Genomic DNA, 20,409 nt, shown 5'->3' on the forward strand with positions numbered 1-20,409 from the left:
ATAAAGGTTTTTAAAAAAAAAAAAAAAAGAAAGGGAGGATAGAGGCTATTTTCCATGCATTTGGGAATTGCCCATTTTCACAGATAGCTGCAAACAGAGGAGTAAGGACTTCCACAATCACTTGCAGAGCCTGTTGCAGAATAGAGACTGGATAAGGATCCATAGGGGATCCTGATCGAATGTCAAATAATAATTTAAAAACCTCAGACCGGTTTGGTGGAGTAAAACGATCTAGTATTGGACTACACTTGTTATTATTGAATGATTGAGTTGAGACATCCTCCGTGTCATGAGAGGACGTAAGGGAAAAAGAGGAGAAAATATTTCCTACCTTTTGTAGGAAGAAAGCCGCCAGAGTCTCACAGAGTTCTGGGCTACTCTCGGTTTTAAGACTGACAGGAGTAGTAAGTTTAATAATTGTATTAAACAGGACCTTCGATGAGGGTCCAGTTTTTTATATTGGGATAGACCTAATTTGTAGATCTCTTTGTCGTGTATATCATATCTTTCCCTCCACTTACGTTCAAGTTTTTTGCATTCAATTTTCTGTTTTTTCAAATTTTCTGAGTACCAAGGAGCAGATAGCACTCTACGTTTAAGAATACAGACTTTGGCTGGCGCTAATTTCTGACAAGCAGAATCTATCCATTCCGTATATGTATTAACGAATGACTCAACGTTTAAGGATGGGACAGGCCGTGAACATGCCACCCACATCAGCTATGGTGAACTGAAACGTACCGGTGGCAAAGAAATGTAGGGCTGCCATCACCTTCATCTTGGGGGTCAGCGCAGTCGGATAACTGTGTCGCAGTTGTTGGTGTGGTGCCAGCCTGTTTGTCAGGTCCTCAATTAACTGTTGGGGTAATCTGTAGCGGCGTATGCAGTCACGTTCCCTCATGGCACCCAAGTCTGGCATTGGTCGGGGGCGAGGCGGTGCCCTGCAGAAATTTGTAAGGAATAACGAAGATTGAGTACATTACTACACCAATGTCAATGCACTGAGCACATGTTCAACAGCTAATACACATATGCTACATACAGAGTCTGTACTGTGCAATACAACCTGCACACGTATGCCAGCAAGGTGATACTCCTACCAAGAGCCAGCTACAAACGTGGATTGTCAAGGTCTACATGACATGCCATGAAAGTAGCTGTGGGCCAGTGTGAGTTAACAGCCAGACAAATTACAGGAGTGACATACATCCACATATGTGCATTTGAAGGATGTCATCTCATACAGACAGCTGCCGGCAAGCTAGAAGCACAAGTCACATGTCATGGAAAAAAGGACAGACCACACACCTTGCCATGAAGGGGTACATGTAAAAAATGATCACACAGACATTGAGACTACGCAGATATGTCCTAAGCTCGCAAGTCCCTGTTCGATGCATACAGACACACGTTACGTGTTATTCCACATGTGTCCTGGTGTGCGTAATAGTGTGACATGGGCATCTACACACAGACACATGTTGGATGCAGCTACAGCAGATGCCGTTGACGGAACACCAACAGCAAGATCATGGGAACACATGACACACACATGACATAGTCACATCATGGCACGCTGGTAGTGAGATGTCAGGTGTCATCATCCGCGTACCTGGCATCAGGGGACAGTTGCGGGTGTTGGTGACTGTGCCATGCCAGTGATGCAGTGCTTGACAAGTTAGAACTACATGCACACATGTAAAAGGTGTGAAGGGGAAGTGCGCCACATAGTGCCCCATCACACATGACATGTGTACACAGGTCATCACACAACTATTGGGTTAAAACATGAGGAGACATGTGCCACATCACTGCCTGACACACCTAGGCCCTACACATGAAGGACTGCACTGACAATGACTTGATGTCCATCCTTGTGCGAGTCAGACACCTCCATTCCTTTCCTGTGCGCCTCCTATCACCAGTGTAAGCTGTGAAATGCACCGTACACATGCTCTGAGGGCGTGTGTATGGTCGTATCACTATATGGGGTTTGGGTAGGAGTACGCGTGTGAGTACGGACCGTACACACGTACGTGTACACACTGGTCCCATCCCTATGGGAGTGTAGCCGTAGGCGTACGCCATAGAGATACGCCGGCACACGCGTGTGTCCGGCCCGTAGCACTATGGTAGTGTTGCCGTAGGCGTACGCCATAGTGCTACGGGCCGTACACATGCGGGTATGGCCCGTAGCACTATGGCGTACGCCTACAGCAACCCTACCATAGTGCTACGGGCCTTACAGACGTGGGTACGGCCCGTAGTACTATGGCGTACGCCTACGGCAACCTACCATAGTGCTACGGGCTGTACAGACACGGGTTCGGCCCGTAGTACTATGGCGTATGCCTACGGCAACACTACCATAGTGCTACGGGCCATACAGACACGGGTACGGACCATAGTACTATGGCGTACGCCTACGCAACCCTACCATAGTACTACGGGCTGTACCAGCGTGTGTCCGGCCCAGTTGGGTCAACCCCTGTCCGATTTAATGAAGGATCTGCACTTGCAGCACACAGGGTATTCCCTTGTGTCAGAACCAGAGGAATTTGAGCCCGCAGGATTGCTACCTGAGGTACTCATCCCAGAAGGAACAGTCGAACCATGTGTAGTATTTTCTGCCAATCCAGGTTTATTCAAGGAAACTACTGGACCAATTGTAATGGGAGTAGTCAGTGCATCTGGGACATTTGGGGCAGGTAAATTTTAAAGTAACTGTCATAAATGGAACCCTTTCCCACTGTATTAGACCTTGCATCCACTGGTGCAGTAGGCACATCAAAATTCCCACCAGTATGAGCATTACTTGCTCCTTCAACTTGGGTCACATTTTATGGAGGTGGATGGTTTAACAAAAATTCATTTGTAAATTCTTTATGTGACTCAGTATTGCTATCATCAGCTGCATTCTCCGTAACCTCTGTCTCTTTCTTCTTTTTCTTATCCTTTCATTTACCTTTTCCTTCTTCCTCACTCATTAATGCAGGGTACAGTCTAGCTCCCTTGATCATGTCAGTTTTCCATGTTCTCTGTTCTTTATCTCATCTAGCATCTGCACAAACGCGTATACCTTTCATCACCCTTCCTTGAACTCTCTCTCTCTGTCTGAGGTGGGCTGTAAGTTCCCAAGCCTTAAATGCTTCATATTGTATAGGTATAGAAGCAATTGCGGCTCGCACAGGTAAGCGCGGTGAGCGGTGAGGCGGGGTGGGGGGTGAGTTGGGGAGGGGTGGGGGTAGTAGAATTCGACATACGACAGGATAGTGAGAAGTAAACAAATAAATAAATAAAACCACTTACCTTGCGTTCGCCACATCGCAGTCTGCAATGCTGCTAGCGCAAGATAAGTGGGTTCATTTATTTACTTTTGACTATCCCATTGTATGTCGAATTCCGCTACCCCCACTCCTCCCGCCCCACCTCACTACCCCATGGCACTTACCTGTGCAAGCCGTGACTGTCTAGAAGCCAGTTTCATGTCATACAACGTCCTTCTCAAATTTTCAATGATTCTTAAATTAAATGTGCCGTAATGTGGAAATGCCAAAGAACCAACTTTCTCAGTAACTTTAGGCCAATGTTCAAGCCAAATACATGTATGAAGACCCACATGTATTGCCATATGATGACCTGGCATACCTTCGGGTAGTGCCTCTTCCCCCTTTCTAACAGGTACAGTTACGTCTCCCCTCATTAGACTTTGTAGTGCTTTAGAGAAGTTCATTGTCAATCAAAATATGAAAACTTTACAAATTATTTTGCATTTAAAGCAGGATATTATTTTTCACCCACACTTCTCTGATCAGTGTTCACAACCAATACCATCGCAGCTCTCTCTGATGTATCCAACCAACAACAACTTGAATTACGCCAACTGACCAATCAAAGAGCAGCACTCTGTGATAATGATCTTATTCCTTGTAGCAGCTCACCCTCCTTTACAATTTCCACAAGCGCGTTCTCTCAGCAATTTATGCACAAGACAAATGAAAGCAATTTCAACAACTAACTTTGTCTGCTCTTCTAAATAAATTAAAGCACTCAATCACACAAGAAATGATCCTGAGCAACCCTTTCCCACCTACCCTGACATTAACTTCAAATGAAACCTTGACCAGGGAAGTCACACCTGAATCGATACAGTTCTTCTCTGTGCACTGAGATTCACTATAACAATCACACCTCCCAATCACAGAAAGAAAAAGTCTCTATCTCAATAGTGTTGTCGACAACGTCTCACGACTAGCACCACAACACAGCAGACAACTGTACCCTGAGTCTTCCACACTGATAACTTATCTGTTTATCCTGGGATCTTATGCCACATCAGACATGATAACCACTTCAAATGATCTACATTAAGTGCTACATTCACACAACAAGCTATAACATCTCTGCAGAACAACACTCAATCACTGCAAAACACTGCAAGCTAAGCATAAGCAATTGCAACAAGCAACTCTTTTTGAACACTCACACCTCTGCTGCTACAAATTGTTTCCAGACCACTGGAACTCCATCAATCCTTCAAGCGAACCATGGATTTTAGGGGTTTGGACTGGGTTGGGCAATTTCTGAATGGGTCAAACTTCCTCAACTAAGCGACAAACCATCCCACTATGCTACCAGTTGAAATAGCGCTGGGCCAGCCCCCTTACCATTATTATTCAATGGACCTTTCTCACCAACTGAAAGGTAAAGGGAGTTGTTTGAAATGGGGGTCTCTAGTTGGCAAGGGCTTGTGCCTTTGTCCTAGTAGGGACCCTTCTTCCTAGTCAGGGTAAGGGAGTTACACTCCTAAAATAACCCCTGCTCACCCCCTTGGTAGCTTGGCCCGAGCAGTCAGGCTTATCTTAGAGGCAGTGTGTAAAGCATATGCACATAACCAACAGTAATACAGTGTAAGCACTACAAAAGGACACCACACCAGTTCAGAAAAATATCCAATATTTTGATATACTTAAGACAAGACCAAAACGATAAAAATCCACAATACCGTACTTAAAAATCCTCAGTTATCAAAATAAGTTTTTAAAACAGTTCCTTGATGTCGATAGCTCCGTCCGGGGCTATCACGGCGTTGTGAGCAAACAAATCCAAACAGTTCTGGCTGACCGCGGCAACGCGGGACAGCTGCGATGTTGGGAAGACCCGCAAACAGTACCGTTCAGAAATGTAGGGCGTCGATGACCTCTCGTTGAGCTTCCAAACACACGGCGTCCACAGGCGTCGGTTCCGGAGGTCGGTGCAGGAGTCGTCGAGGCCCTCGAAGTCACAATCATTGCAGATCGAACTCCTCTATGTTGAAGTTAGGAGCGCTGGCATCGGCAGGCATCAGGTGCTGCGGTGCGAAATGCAGCGGTGCGGCGTGCGGTGCCCTCAGGTCACGGTGCGAGCAGCGGCTCGGTGGCGACGTCAGATAGCGTCATCGGTGAGACCAGGGTCGCGGTGTGAGATGAAGGCGGTGCTCGTCACGGTGCTGGCAGGTCACGGTGCAAGCAGCGGGTCGTCGTTGCTGGAGCGCTGTCGTCAGCTGATGAACTGGAGTCGATGGCACCGGCGTCGGTAGGCCAAGGCTGTGGTACGGGATGAGGGCGGTGCGTCGTGTAACTTTCCGAGTGGTGCCCTGGAACCACGGTGCAAGCAGAGGCATTGAGTCTGGCATGGAGCGATGTCGTCGGGGATACTATGGTGTCGTCGTGGAGCGAGGCGGTGTGGAGTGAGGTGCCCACAGGTCACGGTGCAAGCAGCAGGTCAGTGGAGGCGTCAGCATGCATCGTCAGTGAGAGTAGGGTCGCGATGCCGCGTTACAGTGGTGCCCTCTGCGGTGCCTTCAGTACACGGAGTCGGCAGTGGCGTCGTAGATGGTGTCGAGCTTGAAGTCTTTGCTGTTCCTGAGACTTCTTGAACAGGGGGCAAGCTCTACCTCAAGCCCTTGGAGAAACTCACAAAAGTAGATTGCAGAAAGTTCAGTCCAGTCCTTTCACTGCCCAAGACAGAAGCAGCCACTGCAGGCCAACACAGCAAAGCACACAGCAAAGTGGTAATTCCTCCTCACAGCTTCTCCAGCTCTTCTTCTTGGCAGTCTTCTTGATCCAAAAGAGCTCTGAAATCTTGGGGTCTTGGCCCCAATATTTATACTAGCAAATCCTTTGTCCTCTGTAGGGAGAGGGTCCTGTACCTAGTTCAAACCAGTTCTGTGTGCATTCTGCCAGTGTGCACCTTCTTCCTTTGTCAGTGTAGGCCACGGTCCTCAGACGCACCACAGGAGGTGGAGCCAGCATTGTGGAAGGCAGGCACAGCCCCATTCAAGCCCAGGTGCTACTCCTCCCACCAATCTACATGCAGATAAGCCTATTCAGCCCTGTGCTGACTCACCCTGTCTCCTGGTGTCTCCCCCAGCCCCTGTCACTCACAAACCAGACAGACAATACACAAGCTAGCAGAGGCAGGCTGGATGGTCAGGTAAGAAAATACCTACTGTCCAACAGTGTTATTTTCAAACACAGAATGTTAAAACCATCTTCACTAAAAGATGTATTTTATCATTCTGAGATCAGGCATACTAAACTCGAATTTCTACCATGTCCCCTGGATCAGTTAGGATTATAGGATGTTATAATCAAACTGCCCATTCTGGCCTATGGGGAACAGGTAGCCTTGCAAAAGTGAAAACCAAGTAGGCTGTAATTCAATATCAGGTCATGCCACACACATCAGGGCATGTCCTACCTTTCACATATAATGCACCCTGCCCACAGGGGTACCTTGGGCCTACCTTAGGGGTGACTAACGTGTAGAAAAGGGAAGGTTTAGGGACTGGTAAGTGTGTGCACTTGCCAAGTGGACATGGCAGCCCTAGGCTGCACACAGGCTCTGCAATGGCACGCCAGAGTTACACTTTATGGGCTGTTTGCGTGGGTGGCACAATCTAGTGCTGCAGCCCACCAACAGCATTTGATTTATGGGCCCTGGCACTCGCAGTGCACTTTACTAGGGACTGACACATAAATCAAATAGGCCAATCATGGAAACACCAATCCATAACACATTTTACCACAGGAGCACTCACACTTTACCACTGATCAGCAGTGAGAAAAGCGCGCCGAATCATTACACTAGCAAAAACAGAGTCAAAACCGGGAGGTCAGAAAGCAAAAACTCAGGGGAAACACGCCAAAAGATGCCAAGTCTGACAGGAGTTAGTATTAAATTAAATAATCTGATTAACAGTGCAACCCATTTGGCTCTACAATAAGGACCAGGAATCAGTGACTATAGTTAAGAAGGTTTATTACAAGTTAGCAGTCAAGTAAAGATAGATAAATCTAAATACCATGTGTGGACTATAGCAATTTGCTGTATTTAGGCGCAGATGAGACGTCCAACCATCATTTGCAAAATGTTCAGAATGCTGCGGCTAGGTTCCTGTACCGCTTACCCAAATATGTATCAGTCTCTCATTTGTTGAAGGAACTTCATTGAGTTAAGGTTGCCATATATATAAATTTTAAAGCACTGTGCTATATGTTTAAGGCCAAATTTTTCCTAGGACCCCATTACATCCAAGAACTGGTATCTCCTTATCAGCCCACTTGACTGTTATGATCTTCGACTCAAGCTCTGTTTGGTGTTCCTAGGTTTCGCTTAACCCGTATGAAAGGTCATTCCTTTGCCTATCTGGGTTCTAAGCTCTGGAATTCTTTGCCAGACGCTCTAAGGAACTGTGAGTCATTTGTTACTTTTCGCAAGATGTTGAAGACTTGGCTATTCTGAGTCAGCACTGTGGTATAGCAGACTTACGACTGCCCTGCGCCAGGAAACCTTTCGGGGTAGCTGTGGAAGTTACAAGTTGCTAATGATAATAAAGATACAGAATAACAACTGGGTAACTCAACCTCCTAAAAGATGTTCAGGCATACCAGAATGAGGCAGACAAGAAGTACCAGAACGAGGCAGACAAGAAGTTCAGTCACAGCGATACTAAAGATCAATTACAGAATTTGAGGCTCAGAGAAGAATTTCTGGTTCTCTCTTGTATACAGAGGCGCAACTAGAGCCACATTTCGGGGGGGGCTAAGAAAAAGTTTCGGAGGGGGGCTGAATCTTTTAAGCCATAGGCAGAGTGGAGCTGCAGGGGCTCTTAGAAGGGGTGAAACAACAGCGAGGCCTCATTAACATGCAAATGGTCTTTTAAAGACCTGTGAAGTGCTCGGGTGCGGCTGTGTGTGCGCCGGGAAGCTGTCTCATCCCGGGCTGCCACACACGACGGGGGGGCTGAAGCCCTGTGAGTCCAATGGGTGTTGCGCGCCTGCTTGTATACATGGATGAAGTCTAGAATCGTCTGGATTAAGTATAAACTAAAGAGGAAGGTTTAGAGCCTAAAATGGTCTAAGAAATCATGCAAAAGTAGAAAAATTGGAAAATGCAGGGATGTGCAACAAGGTACGGGAAAAGTGTCAGCATTTCAGAAGGTTGATCAAGAGTTTTCTTGGGACAGGGAAATGAGTGCTAACCTCAGCCACACTCAGTCAGCATCAAAGGGGAAGATTAGAGGTCTACACCTCTCAAAGTTCAAAAGAAAGTGACTTAACCTCAGAAAATGTGGGATCCAGTTATTTTCACCAGACCTTCCAAAGTAACATCCTCTGTTCGCATCAGCAGGGGCTCTACTGGCCTTTCCATTCCCACGTTCTGAGGTGAATCATTAGCGATTTCTCCTAGGCCAGAGATGAGGACTGGATTGCCCTGTTCACCTTTGTCTTTGCAGCAGTGCTGAATGGAAACCTTCTGTTTAATACTTTGGCTCTCCGTGTTTCTTACACAAAGGAAACAATTTTTTTTAAACCTATATTTTATGTATTTGTACAAATTGATTACATTTCAGTTGTAGTGCAGTTGCTATGTTTATTTTTTACGCCATACGTGAAAGGAAATGATTAGCCGCACTTAGAAGTATGAAGTATTATGATTTGGTAACATTTTTGGGGCTGGGATTCATTGCTTGCTTTTTAACTGATTGTAACTGCTGTATTGGATCTTTGTATTGTATGCTGGATGTTCTTATATGCAAAAAGAACAATTGATGGGCAGAATGCAGAACAATGTCAAACATTCACCCCGGTACAGAGATCTGGGCCTAAATCCATTGATTATTTTTTGCTCCCCATGCCATGCCAGTTTAAACCCAGCCATATACAAATCAGTCTTGACTCTGCTCCCTATGGGAACAGCCTAGTCTGAACTGCCAGGCCATGTTCTCCCTGGATCAGAAACAAGCATCCTAGGACCAACCCCTATGTGCGTCGGGTGTGCCAAGATGTAGGTCCCGGGCTCACTGTGCCACTGGATTCAAGCTAGCCTGACTGATGCCCAGAAACCGGTCCTTGGATGCTTGTTTCTGCTCCGGGGGGACCTGGCTTGGCAGTTTGGGCTGGACTATTCCCATGTGGCACAGGGTCAAGACTGATCTGCATACGGCTGGGTCTAAACTGGGGTGGCGGCCTGAGCTAAAGAATGATTGATTTAACCCAGATCTCTTGACTGGGGGTGAATGTTTGATTTTCTCTGTCTGCATTCCGTCCATCATCTGTGTGTCTTTTGGATGCTCTTATATGGTTTATTATGCACATAAACGGGAAAAAATGAATGATGAACTTTAAAATAGTCTTCAGCGTTGGAACTGTTGGAATCTGACAGTCCCAGAGCAGAAAGTGCGATCTCGCGCCTGCGTGCGCTGTCGTGCGCGCGTGTGAGAGCAATGTTCATGGCCATACAGCATCTATATAGAAAGGCCTCGCATTATCCATCGGCTCTCATATGTAGTGTCATTCACTAAATATTGGCGGGACTCTACTTGGCACCGGGGTGGTTACTTTCTGCGAAGCCGTTTTAGTCGTTGCCAGCCCATGCGGTATTCTCTCCTGGTGTGTGTGGTTTGCTATAAACGTGCTCCACCCAAACCAAATAAAAACACCCACTGCTGAATTGTACAAAAGGGGACATACTTTGTATGAGCTGGAAAAAACAGCCCAGTCATTTGCAGATGCCAGAGACGGCAACACTGCAATTTTCCAGCAGAGACTCAATGTATCATTAGGAGAGTTGAGGTCTGAGCAAGCAGGAGCGGGAGGGGCAGCGGTGGTGGTGGGTAAACATGGATTTCAGTGACTGGAGGTCACGTGCCCCGCAGCGCCCGTCCAATAGGATCCTGACCAGGCTGCCTTTATACCTGCCTCTCTCCTCCGAGCCACACACATCCACTCAGACCTAGAGAGAGAGAGAGAGAGAAAGTGAGCGAGAGAGGGGGAGCCCAGAGCATCAGCAGCGAGAGTTTCTGACAGGAAACCCTCCTCTGCCCACGCTCCACAGAGGGTGCCTTTTCATAAAGCAGCTGAAGGCACCCATTCAGGACTGCGGCTGTGCGCACCAAAACACGAGGAACCCTGCTCAGACCGAGCAAGCTGCAGCGGCCGTTGCCCTCTGTCCTGCTGCCGTCCTAGTTATTTTGTCATCTTTTTTTCTCTTGTATTTTATGTGAGCTGCAGCCTGCACACTTCTCTCGCTGAAAAGTGCATTTATTTTGTACATTCCTAGAACACGTCCCAGCAAAGTTTGCCAACACTGTCCGAGGAAGCAAACTAGCTTCCAGGAGGAAAAGAAGCAAAAAAAAACGGACGCAGTGGAGTATTTCGTCATCGCTGCAACTCCACAACCAATCGTTGTTTCCAGAGGAACGCACGCGTGGACTTTGCATCTTTTTTTTTACTAAACAAACGCGCCAGGCCTTGCAGCGGGGATGATGACCTTATGACTCTGTTAAGGAATATAACGGGCAGCCTAGCTGGGACGCAGACTGCGTGAGTAGGAAGAGCTGGTGAACTCATTAAAGCTGAGCTGCAGAACTGGTCCTTTTGGTGGGATTGGCTGGTTCCTAGGAGTCCTGTATCTTTGCACATCACTTCTCCCATCCCGGAAAGACGTATCATTCCATCCTACAACTCTATGTGCAGAAGTGACAGCTTTCCAGATCGGGCGTCATAATTGTCGACATGTTTCGTTCTAAACCAAAGTTGCATGATGCAGAGGCTCTTAAGCCGGCTGTGGGATGCTTTTGTTGAGGTGCATCTCAGAAACCTGCGAAAAAGCCAGTCCTGTCAGTGCGACGAATGATGCGAATGCTCTCTGAACTTCCTTCGGCATTTATCCAGGCTTGCACCATCATCAACCGACTCTCAAACTTCGACGGCTCCGGTGTGTTCTTGTTTCCTCCACCAGCCTGGCACATTGTGGATCTGCGCCTCAAAGCCTTCATCTGAGACAACTAGCGCGCTAGACTCTCGCAAGACACATCCCTGCGCTGACGTTTTGGAAAGGAGTCTGAGCGCAGATCGGGTGACTGACTATCCTACTGCTCAAAACCCCAGCTCCACATCATGCTCCATTCATCTTAAAATACACATTCGCGCCGCTATCTCCAAGTCTGCGCAACTAAACGTTATGTGAACAACTTCATCTCCTCGCTGCGGCATTTTGTAAAGTTTTCAACACCCGGCCGCCTTGTCCCAAAAAAAAACCAGGAAACTTAGTAAGAGTTTTCGACATATGGATGTGATTTTGTTTCTCAGACGGGCGGCTAAACTTGAACAAGGGGGGCATGCAGCCGAGCACCGTCCAGTTTGCCGCTAATTAATTGTTTCCCAGACCTCCTTGTTATCGTTCGAGTTTTGCCGTTGGTGAAAAGGCAAACTGGGTCCCAGAAATGAGAAAAAGAGGCAAGGGTTTGAGCTCCTTGTCCCAAAGAATGCTTGGCTCGCGGGCGCCTTAGAAGCGCGAGCGCAGACGACGTGAAGTGACTGTTCCGCCGAAGAAGCCCCGTTCCTCGCGCGCGCGCCTGGATGCCGGTGTAGTCCCCTGGCTATGGGCGCTTCTCTGGTCTCTCACAGCCTGCGGTGGATGCTCTTGTGCTCGGTCTTCAGCTCTGCCTATGCTATGGTGAGTCAACTCTCCTTTCCTTTCCTCGTAGTTGCCCCGCGTTGCCCTGGCTCGGCTGGGCTGCATGCGTGTTTATTTTGGTCATTGGTGCCTTCCTGTGTAGCAGGAGGGGCGCACGCGACTCGTGTCCAGTTTAAGTCACCCTCTGAGTCAATGAATGAATCTTGCACAGCTCCGCTTCTTGTAACTGAGGCGCCCTAAAGTGTATTTTCTAGAGCTAATGCAAAGAGACCGAAATACATAAATTAAGTTGTTTTTTTAATGAATGTGGGTTGTCTACTTTGCAGCATGTCCACCTACAATGCCGTTCACGCTCAGGGCTCTAGTGCCACGAAGCGCCTGCTTACTTTGAGCTAGCTACATCTTGGTACGTGGATGTGCTTGCAGTAGGGTTTGTTTTGATGCGCGGCGGCAGCATCGCTGGTGTCGTCATTGATCTGGTTACCTACGTTCTTTGTGGATTAGCTGTGGTTGAGGATATCTAACATAGCCTGGCCAGTGCTTGAAAGTGAAATATAGAAGTGCAGGTACTCACTACCCCTACCTGCTTACTACTGAGAAGTGCCGGTACTTTCCCATTAAAAGTAGGGCACACGTGGTGAGAAGTGCGGGTACCCTTTCTTTCAAATTAAAGAAAGTGCAGGCACTCACCGTGCCTGAAAATCTGCAGCACCAAACCTAGCACCACAAAGTAATTTACCTTACGTTTGTGCTGTTTACAATTGCAACTAGGTTCCGTTTGCGTGCTGTTGTCCAGGTAGCGAAGCCGGGGCAAGCATTTGGTGCCACAGATAAAATGACATGTTGAGACCCCACCGCCAACATACAACATGCTTCTAATAGCAGTAAGTCTCCCCTCAACTGTGAGGCTGTAGGCTGCTACCTAGTATGCCTCTATGTATAATCTTCCCTTACATTGCACCAGTTATGAGAATGTTAGAACTTTGCATCAGTTTTAAAAAGACATGTTTCAGCAGATTTCTGAAGGTCGCCGCAAACCTGCAACTGACAAACATGGACATGGGATGCTCAGACATCTCTCTCTCAAAGGATTTTCCCGTTGGCTTTCTGCTCTTCGAAGTTTACACAGAAGCATGCCTCCAGCACATGGCAGGCAAGAATTTTTACACACTGGAGAATAGGGAAATATTTAACCCTGTCCTTTCCGCCGTATCCCATGTGAGGAAACGCATGCTGAATTTGGGAATGAAAGAATATATACAACTGACATTCGTGGCTCCCATCACCCTTCAAAGGGAACTCTGTGTTTTAAATAAGCAGGTGCTGTTGATTGCTCTCATGTGAAATCGAGAGTATATGATATGAGTAGTTATAAAGTGCATACAAGCACTTTGCGCAGGTTGCAAAACTTTAAATAGGAGGATACTTGTACTTTTCATCAGCAGCACAACACTTTGAATATGATGCTGTAAGCACTTTGTACCAGGAGAGCTTGTAATAGGAAGGTACAAACTCTCTTAGCAGGGGTGCATAACGTCAGTGGGTACATTATAGTCACTTCTCTGTAAAGGTGCTTTGAGGTCAATTTGAGATTACTGGGACTTTTTAGTAGAAGTACAGGAAAGAGATGGAGTATCTCAGAAGCACTGCAATTTTTTTCAGTGGCAGGCAGTAGTTGCACTTAGTAGGGCACGAGCACTTTCAATGACCTGAGATAGACACTTTCAGCAAGTGCACAATCCTTTTATTGGGTGATAAAGATCATTTTTTTAAATAAAGGTGCAATGCTTTCAAGTCAGGGGAACGGTGGCCCTCCCCGGCTGAGGTACAATCCTATTAACGTTCATGTACTTGCACACTTTAGTAGAGCGGCTGCTACTTTCAGTGTGTGTGTGTGGGGGGGGGGGGGGTGCGGAGGATCTACACTTTCCATTAGCTGTGCAATACTTTCAGTAGCAGTGTTTTGACACTGTTCAGTAGGAATACCACATTTCAGGGGGGTTGTAGTGCCTTCAATTGGAAAGTGTAAGCACTTCCAGGAGAAGCGTAAAACTTCCATTCAGAAGGTATCTGCACTACTCAGTAGACGTGCAATGCTTATTGGAATTCCTCAATAAGAGTGCTAAACTTTCAATGGGAGGGCATTTGCCCTTCTTAGTAGGAGGGCAATCATTTTAATGGGAGTGTATCTCCACTTCGCATCAGGGTTGGGATGATTTTAAAGACAAGGTATCAGCACTTCACAGTAGTAGTGTGATATTTTCAATAGGAGGATATCTGCACTTCTTAGTAGTTGCGCAACACTTTTAAAATAAGTGTTCTGGTGCTTATTAGTAGATCTGCTATTACTTTCAATGGGAAGATTTCTGCAACTCTCTGTTGGTGTGCAATGATTTTAATAGGAGTGTATATTGGCACTTTTCAGTGCGTGCACAACACTTTCAATGGAGTGTATCAGCACTTGTCAGTAGGAGTGCAATCATTTAAATAGGAGTGTATCCCCATTTCTCATTTGCTATGTGATAATATTTCAATGGGAAGGTATCAGAGTTTTGCGGTATCGGTGCGGGATTCTCAATGTAGAGTACCTGCACTTCTCAGTACCTGTGCAATGCTTTCAAAGTGAGTCTACTGGCATTTCTAAGCAGAGCTGCTGGAGCTGTTACATTCAACTGAGGATTTCGCAATTCTCAGTAGGTGTGATATGCTTTTAATGGGCATGTGTTGGCACTTCTCAGTAGGAGTGTGGCACTTTCAATGGGAGCGTATCTGCATTTATCAGTGGGAGTGCAATAACTGTAATGGAAGTGCATCTGCATTGCACAGTAGGCTTGTGATGCTTTAAAGGGAGCATATCTGCATTGTGCAGAAGAGGTGTGATATTGTCACTGAGATAGCATCTGCACTTCTCAGTAGGTGTGCCATGCTTTAATAGGCATGAGTTGGCACTTATAAGTAAGAGTGTGACACTTGCAATGGGAGCGTATATGCATTGTGCAGAAGAGGTGTGATATTGTCACTGAGAAAGCATCTGCACTTCTCAGTAGGTGTGCCATGCTTTTAATAGGCATGAGTTGGCACTTCTAAGTAAGAGCGTGACACTTGCAATGGGAGCGTATATGCATTGTGCAGAAGAGGTGTGATATTGTCACTGAGACAGAATCTGCACTTCCCAGTAGGTGTACAATGCTTTTATTAGGTGTGTGTTGGGACTTCTAAGTAAGAGTGTGACACTTGCAATGGGAGAGTATCTGTACTGTGCAGAAGAGGTGTGATATTTTCACCGAGTCCGTTTCTGCACTTCTTAGTAGGCATGCCATGCTTTTAATAGGCGTGTGTTGGCAGTTCTCAGTAAGAGTGTGGCACTTTCAATGAGAGCGTATCTGCATTGTGCAGAAGAGGTGTGAAATTTTCCCTGAGACAGAATCTGCACTTCTCAGTAGGCATGCCATGCTTTTAATAGGCAAGTGTTGGCACTTCTCAGTAAGTGTTTGACACTTGCAATGGGAGAGTATCTGCATTGTGCAGAAGAGGTATGATATTGTCACTGAGACAAAATCTGCACTTCTCAGTAGGTGTGCAATGCTTTTAATAGGTATGTGTTGGCACTTCTAAGTAAGAGTGTGACACTTGTAATGGGAGCGTATCTGCATTGTGCAGAAGGGGAGTGATATTGTCACTGAGACAGGATCTGCACTTCTCACTAGGTGTGCGATGCTTTTAATAGGTTTGTGTTGGCACTTCTCAGTTAGAGTGTGACACTTCCAATGGGAGCGTACCTGCATTGCGCAGAAGAGGTGTGATACTTTCACTGACACCGTATCTACACTTCTCATTAGGTGTGATATGCTTTTAATAGGTGCGTGTTGGCAGTTCTCAGTAAGAGTGTGGCACTTTCAAAGGGAGTATATCTGCTTTTCTCAGAAGTGGTGTGATATTTTCACTGAGACCGTACCTCCACTTCTCAGTAGATGTACAATGCTTTTAATAGGCATGTGTTGGCACTTCTCAGTAAGTGTTTGACACTTGCAATGGGAGAGTATCTGCATTGTGCAGAAGAGGTGTGATATTGTCACTGAGACACAATCTGCACTTCTCAGTAGGTGTGCAATGCTTTTAATAGGTATGTGTTGGCACTTCTAAGTAAGAGTGTGACACTTGTAATGGGAGCGTATCTGCATTGTGCAGAAGGGGAGTGATATTGTCACTGAGACAGGATCTGCACTTCTCACTAGGTGTGCGATGCTTTTAATAGGTTTGTGTTGGCATTCTCAGTTAGAGTGTGACACTTCCAATGGGAGCGTACCTTGATTGCGCAGAAGAGGTGTGATACTTTCACTGACACCGTATCTACACTTCTCAGTAGGAGTGCAACGCTTTTAATAGGTGCATGTTGGCACTTCTCAGTAAGAGTGTGGCACTTTCAAAGGGAGCATATCTGCTTTGCTCAGAAGAGGTGTGATATTTTCACTGAGACCGTATCTGCACTTCTCAGTAGGCGTGCAATGCTTCCAATGGGAGTGTCCTGGCACTTTTCATTCAGTGATTGGCACTTTAATGGGATTGCAATACTACTCAGTGGGTATGCAATACCTTAGAAGGGGGTCTCCTCCCTCCTTACTGGGTGAGCAGCATTTTCAGAGTGAGTGCATTTGAACTTCTCTGAGGAGGTGTTGTTACTTTTAAAGTGAGGGTGCCCGCACTTCTCAGCAGGCATGCAGTACTTCAACAGGAGCATATTGGCTGCTCTTGGTGGAAATCTGATACTTTACACAGGAGAGTGTCTGCACTTCTAAGGAGTTGTACACTACTTTTCAAAGAGGGCTCGCACTTCTAAGAAGAAAGCAGCTATTTAACATATTGGGATGTGCGTATGTATCTTTGTGTGTCCAGCAGAGAGTGTATGGTTAGTCATAACCCGAAGAGAAGTATTGCTCTGTACATGGTAAAGTTATCTTTAAGTGTCTAAATCTGTTTTAGTGTAGCAAATAATGTCCTTGCCGCATCAGGGCAGTATTCAATAGGCAGGATTCCTAAATGATGCTGTCTGGCCTGTGAGCAATTAAGACGGTGATTTATGGAATATGGCGAAGTTTGTGTTTCTGAAAATAAACCGGGAGCTTGGAAAAAATGAAAATGTGATAATTAGAGATTTGCCTCTAGCGAAAGGCTGCATGAAAGTTTGCAGCTACAGCGCTTAGGCTAGCTTTGTAGCGCTACACAGTGACAGTGCACTTAATTAATCGCTTAAAAGTATCCTTGACCGCACACAATAGAATCAGCTTGCATACATAACAATACAGTCACGTGGCGCTCTCCGAGCGGCAGAAGTGTTGTATAAAACACTTACAGCATATCAAAGTATAATAGATGTAAAACTGACGCATCCCTCACAGAGGACACGTCGGCCTTGCACAGTTGCCAACGGCCTTGAAACACGCCTGTGCACCTCCGTATGTCACCCCACTCGCCCAGCCAAAGCTTTCACTAGTCCTGGGCCAGAGAGAGCGTGGCTCTCGCTGAGGCTCGGTGGCCAAAATAGAATGTGTTGATATTTTGAGCACTCGTGTGCAGGACGCACGGTCTGCTGCGGTCACAGTCCACAAGGGAGGGTTTTCAGTGGGTGAACCCTCCACCCAGACTAAGTCCCGCATGCTCCTGCGTCGTTTCCCAGTTCACTTTTTCACAGAGAAGGGACCTGGAACCGCCTGCTTATAAAATTGAACTTTTGTAAAATTATGCAAGAATGTTTTTGCTGACTCATCAATTTACTTCTCAGATTGGGAAGTTTGAAACTGTCACGGATAGCCACCTGAAAGTATAAGTATATGATGATGAAGGCTGGAAACACGTGAAGCGTAGCTAGAATAACATATATATGTATGTGTGTTTGCATGTATGTAAGCGTGTTTGTTTAATATGTGTATGTATGTAGAGTGCTGGCTGAGATATCGATCGATTTATCAGTTCTACATGGCATTTCTTAAGCCTACTCTGTAATGCGGCCAACTGTTGATAGTGGTATGTTTTAGCTGAGTGGGTTCAGATGCAAAGCTCTGTGAGATGTGGCATACCACATGCACTATGTGGACATTGTGCTGTATCTGCCGGTGAGAGCTATCCTGGGACACGTAGGCAGGGAGAGCAGGGAACTTGAGACGCTAGGGCAGGCTTGGCAGATTGGTGGCTTTCACAGACCATGTAAGGGTCTGGAGGTGCATGGGCAGATGGTGCGAGGGGCTCGGAGGTTAAAGATGGGTACATTCAGCCACGTCACCACACAGTTCTGGGTGATTCAGAGCCCACTGAGAGACAATATGAAGGGTTGTGAGCAAATGGACAAGCCATGCCAAGGGCTCTATCACAAGGGTAGTGTGAGGAGGCAGGAGTGCATGTACAGCCATGGAGGCACTGTGCGAGGGGCTGGAGGGGTGCACAGACAATTTGAGTAGTGCATATGTACAGACGTGCAGAGCTGTGGTGCATTGACCCACAATGTGCGAGGCATGGGGGTCCAAAGGCACAGCATGACGAGTTTGAGGCTCATAAATGTTGTTTAAATCGCTTGTGGATGGTGGGTGGTGAGTGTGAGAAACGTGGCGCAAGCATACCCTCCTAGGAGCTAAGTTACATTCACCAAGAATGTGCACAACTGTGTATGTGCACAGACAATATGAGGCGCTTGAGGCACATGAGCTGCGAAGAGCTTGAGGCGCATTCAGAGCCTATGTGCGGAGCTAGGTGCGCATGAATCGTGTGAAGAGCTTGCAACACATGCACTGCTAAAGTGAGGCGCTAGGTGCTCATGAACTGTATGAGGAGAGTGCGACATCTGCACAGCTAGCATGAAGAGCTAGGTGCACATGAACTGTGTGAAGAGCTTGCAACACATGCACTGCTAAAGTGAGGCGCTAGGTGCTCATGAACTGTAAGAGGAGAGTGCGACATGTGCACAGCTAGCATGAAGAGCTAGGTGCACATGAACCGTGTGAAGAGCTTGAGGCGTGCACAGCCGGCGTGAGGACTAGGTGCACATGAATCATGTGAAGGGCTTGTAACACATTCACAGCCAGCATGAGGAACTAGGTGCACATGAACCATATGAAGAGCTCGCAAAGCACATGCACTGCCAGCGTGAGGAGCCAGGTGTTCATGAACCGTATGAGGAGCTTGCAACATGTGCACATCCAGCATGAAGAGCTGGATGCACATGAACCATGTGAGGGGCTTGCAACACAAGCACAGCCAGCATGAGGAGCTGGGTGCACCTGAACCATGTGAAGAGCTTGAGACACATGTATAGTCAGCGCTAGGAGCCAGGTTTACACGAACCATGTGAAGAGCTTAAGACACATGCACAGCCAGCATGTGGAGCTAGGTGCACATGAACTGTGTATAGAGCATGAGTCCCAAGGTTGTGGTCTTATGGCTAGATCAGTCGACCTCGTTGCTGGGGAACCGGGTTCGAGTCTCGGCAGGGACGCTCAACATCCTGTGATTCTGGGCAAATCAATTAATTTCCCTGTACCTAACAAAAAAACAAAAAAATGAATGTGTCCGTCGGTAACGCAACTGATGCTCATGTAAAGCTCTCTGATACATTTGGGTCAAGTTCACGCTAAATAAAACTCAGGAAAAAAAAGAGATGCTGTAGGTGCACATGAACTGCGTGAAGAGATTGATAAACATGCAAAGTCACGTGAGGAGCTAGGTGCACATGAACCGTGTGAAGGGCGTGAGACACATGCACAGTCAGCGTCAGGAGCTAGGTGCGCTTAAACCATGTGAAGAGCTTGATATACATGCACAGTCAGCGTGAGGAGCTAGGTGCACATGAACCGTGTGAAAGGCTTGAGACACATGCACAGTCAGCGTGAGGAGCTAGGTGCTAATGAAGTGTGTGAAGGGCTAGCTACACATGCACTGCCAGCGTAAGGAGCTAGGTGCACATGAACCGTGTGAAGGGTTTGAGACACATGCACAGTCAGCATGAGGAGCTAGGTGCTAATGAACTATGTGAAGCGCTAACTACACATGCCCAGCCAGCATGAACTATCAGGTGCACATTAACCGTGTGAAGAGCTTGAGACGTGCACAACCAGCATGAGGAGCTAGGTGCACATGAATCATGTGAAGGGCTTTAGACACATGCACAGCTAGGGTGAGGAACTAGGTGCACATGAACCATTTGAAGAGCTTGAGACAAGTGCACAGCCAGCATGATGATCTAGGTGCATATGAAGCATGTGAAGAGCTTGAGAGACATGCACAGTCAGCATGAGGAGCTAGGTGTACATGAAGCATGTGAAGAGCTTGAGACACATGCACAGTCAGCGTGAGAAGTTATGTGAACATGAAGCATGTAAAGATCTTTAGACACATGCACAGCCAGCATGAGGAGCTAGGTGCACTTAAACCATGTGAAGAGCTTGATATACATGCACA

The 20,409-nt window shown here is 46.8% G+C and overlaps 1 protein-coding gene across 2 annotated transcripts in view; it reads left to right on the forward strand.

Moving 5' to 3' along the window:
• The first annotated feature begins 11,041 nt into the window (after window positions 1-11,041).
• PTH1R (parathyroid hormone 1 receptor) overlaps window positions 11,042-20,409 on the forward strand; it is a 622,390-nt gene continuing 613,022 nt past the window's right edge. Inside the window, exon 1 of one of the 2 annotated variants that reach the window (XM_085628749.1) lies at window positions 11,042-12,003. In XM_085628749.1, coding sequence (XP_085484875.1) covers window positions 11,929-12,003 — 75 coding nt within the window. In that variant the 5' untranslated portion in view covers window positions 11,042-11,928. The remainder of the gene's footprint in view (window positions 12,004-20,409) is intronic. The other variant, XM_085628750.1, reaches the window with a different exon arrangement.

Source organism: Triturus cristatus, chromosome 10 (genome assembly GCF_964204655.1).
Source record: "Triturus cristatus chromosome 10, aTriCri1.1, whole genome shotgun sequence".
NCBI classification, from domain to species: Eukaryota; Metazoa; Chordata; class Amphibia; order Caudata; family Salamandridae; genus Triturus; species Triturus cristatus.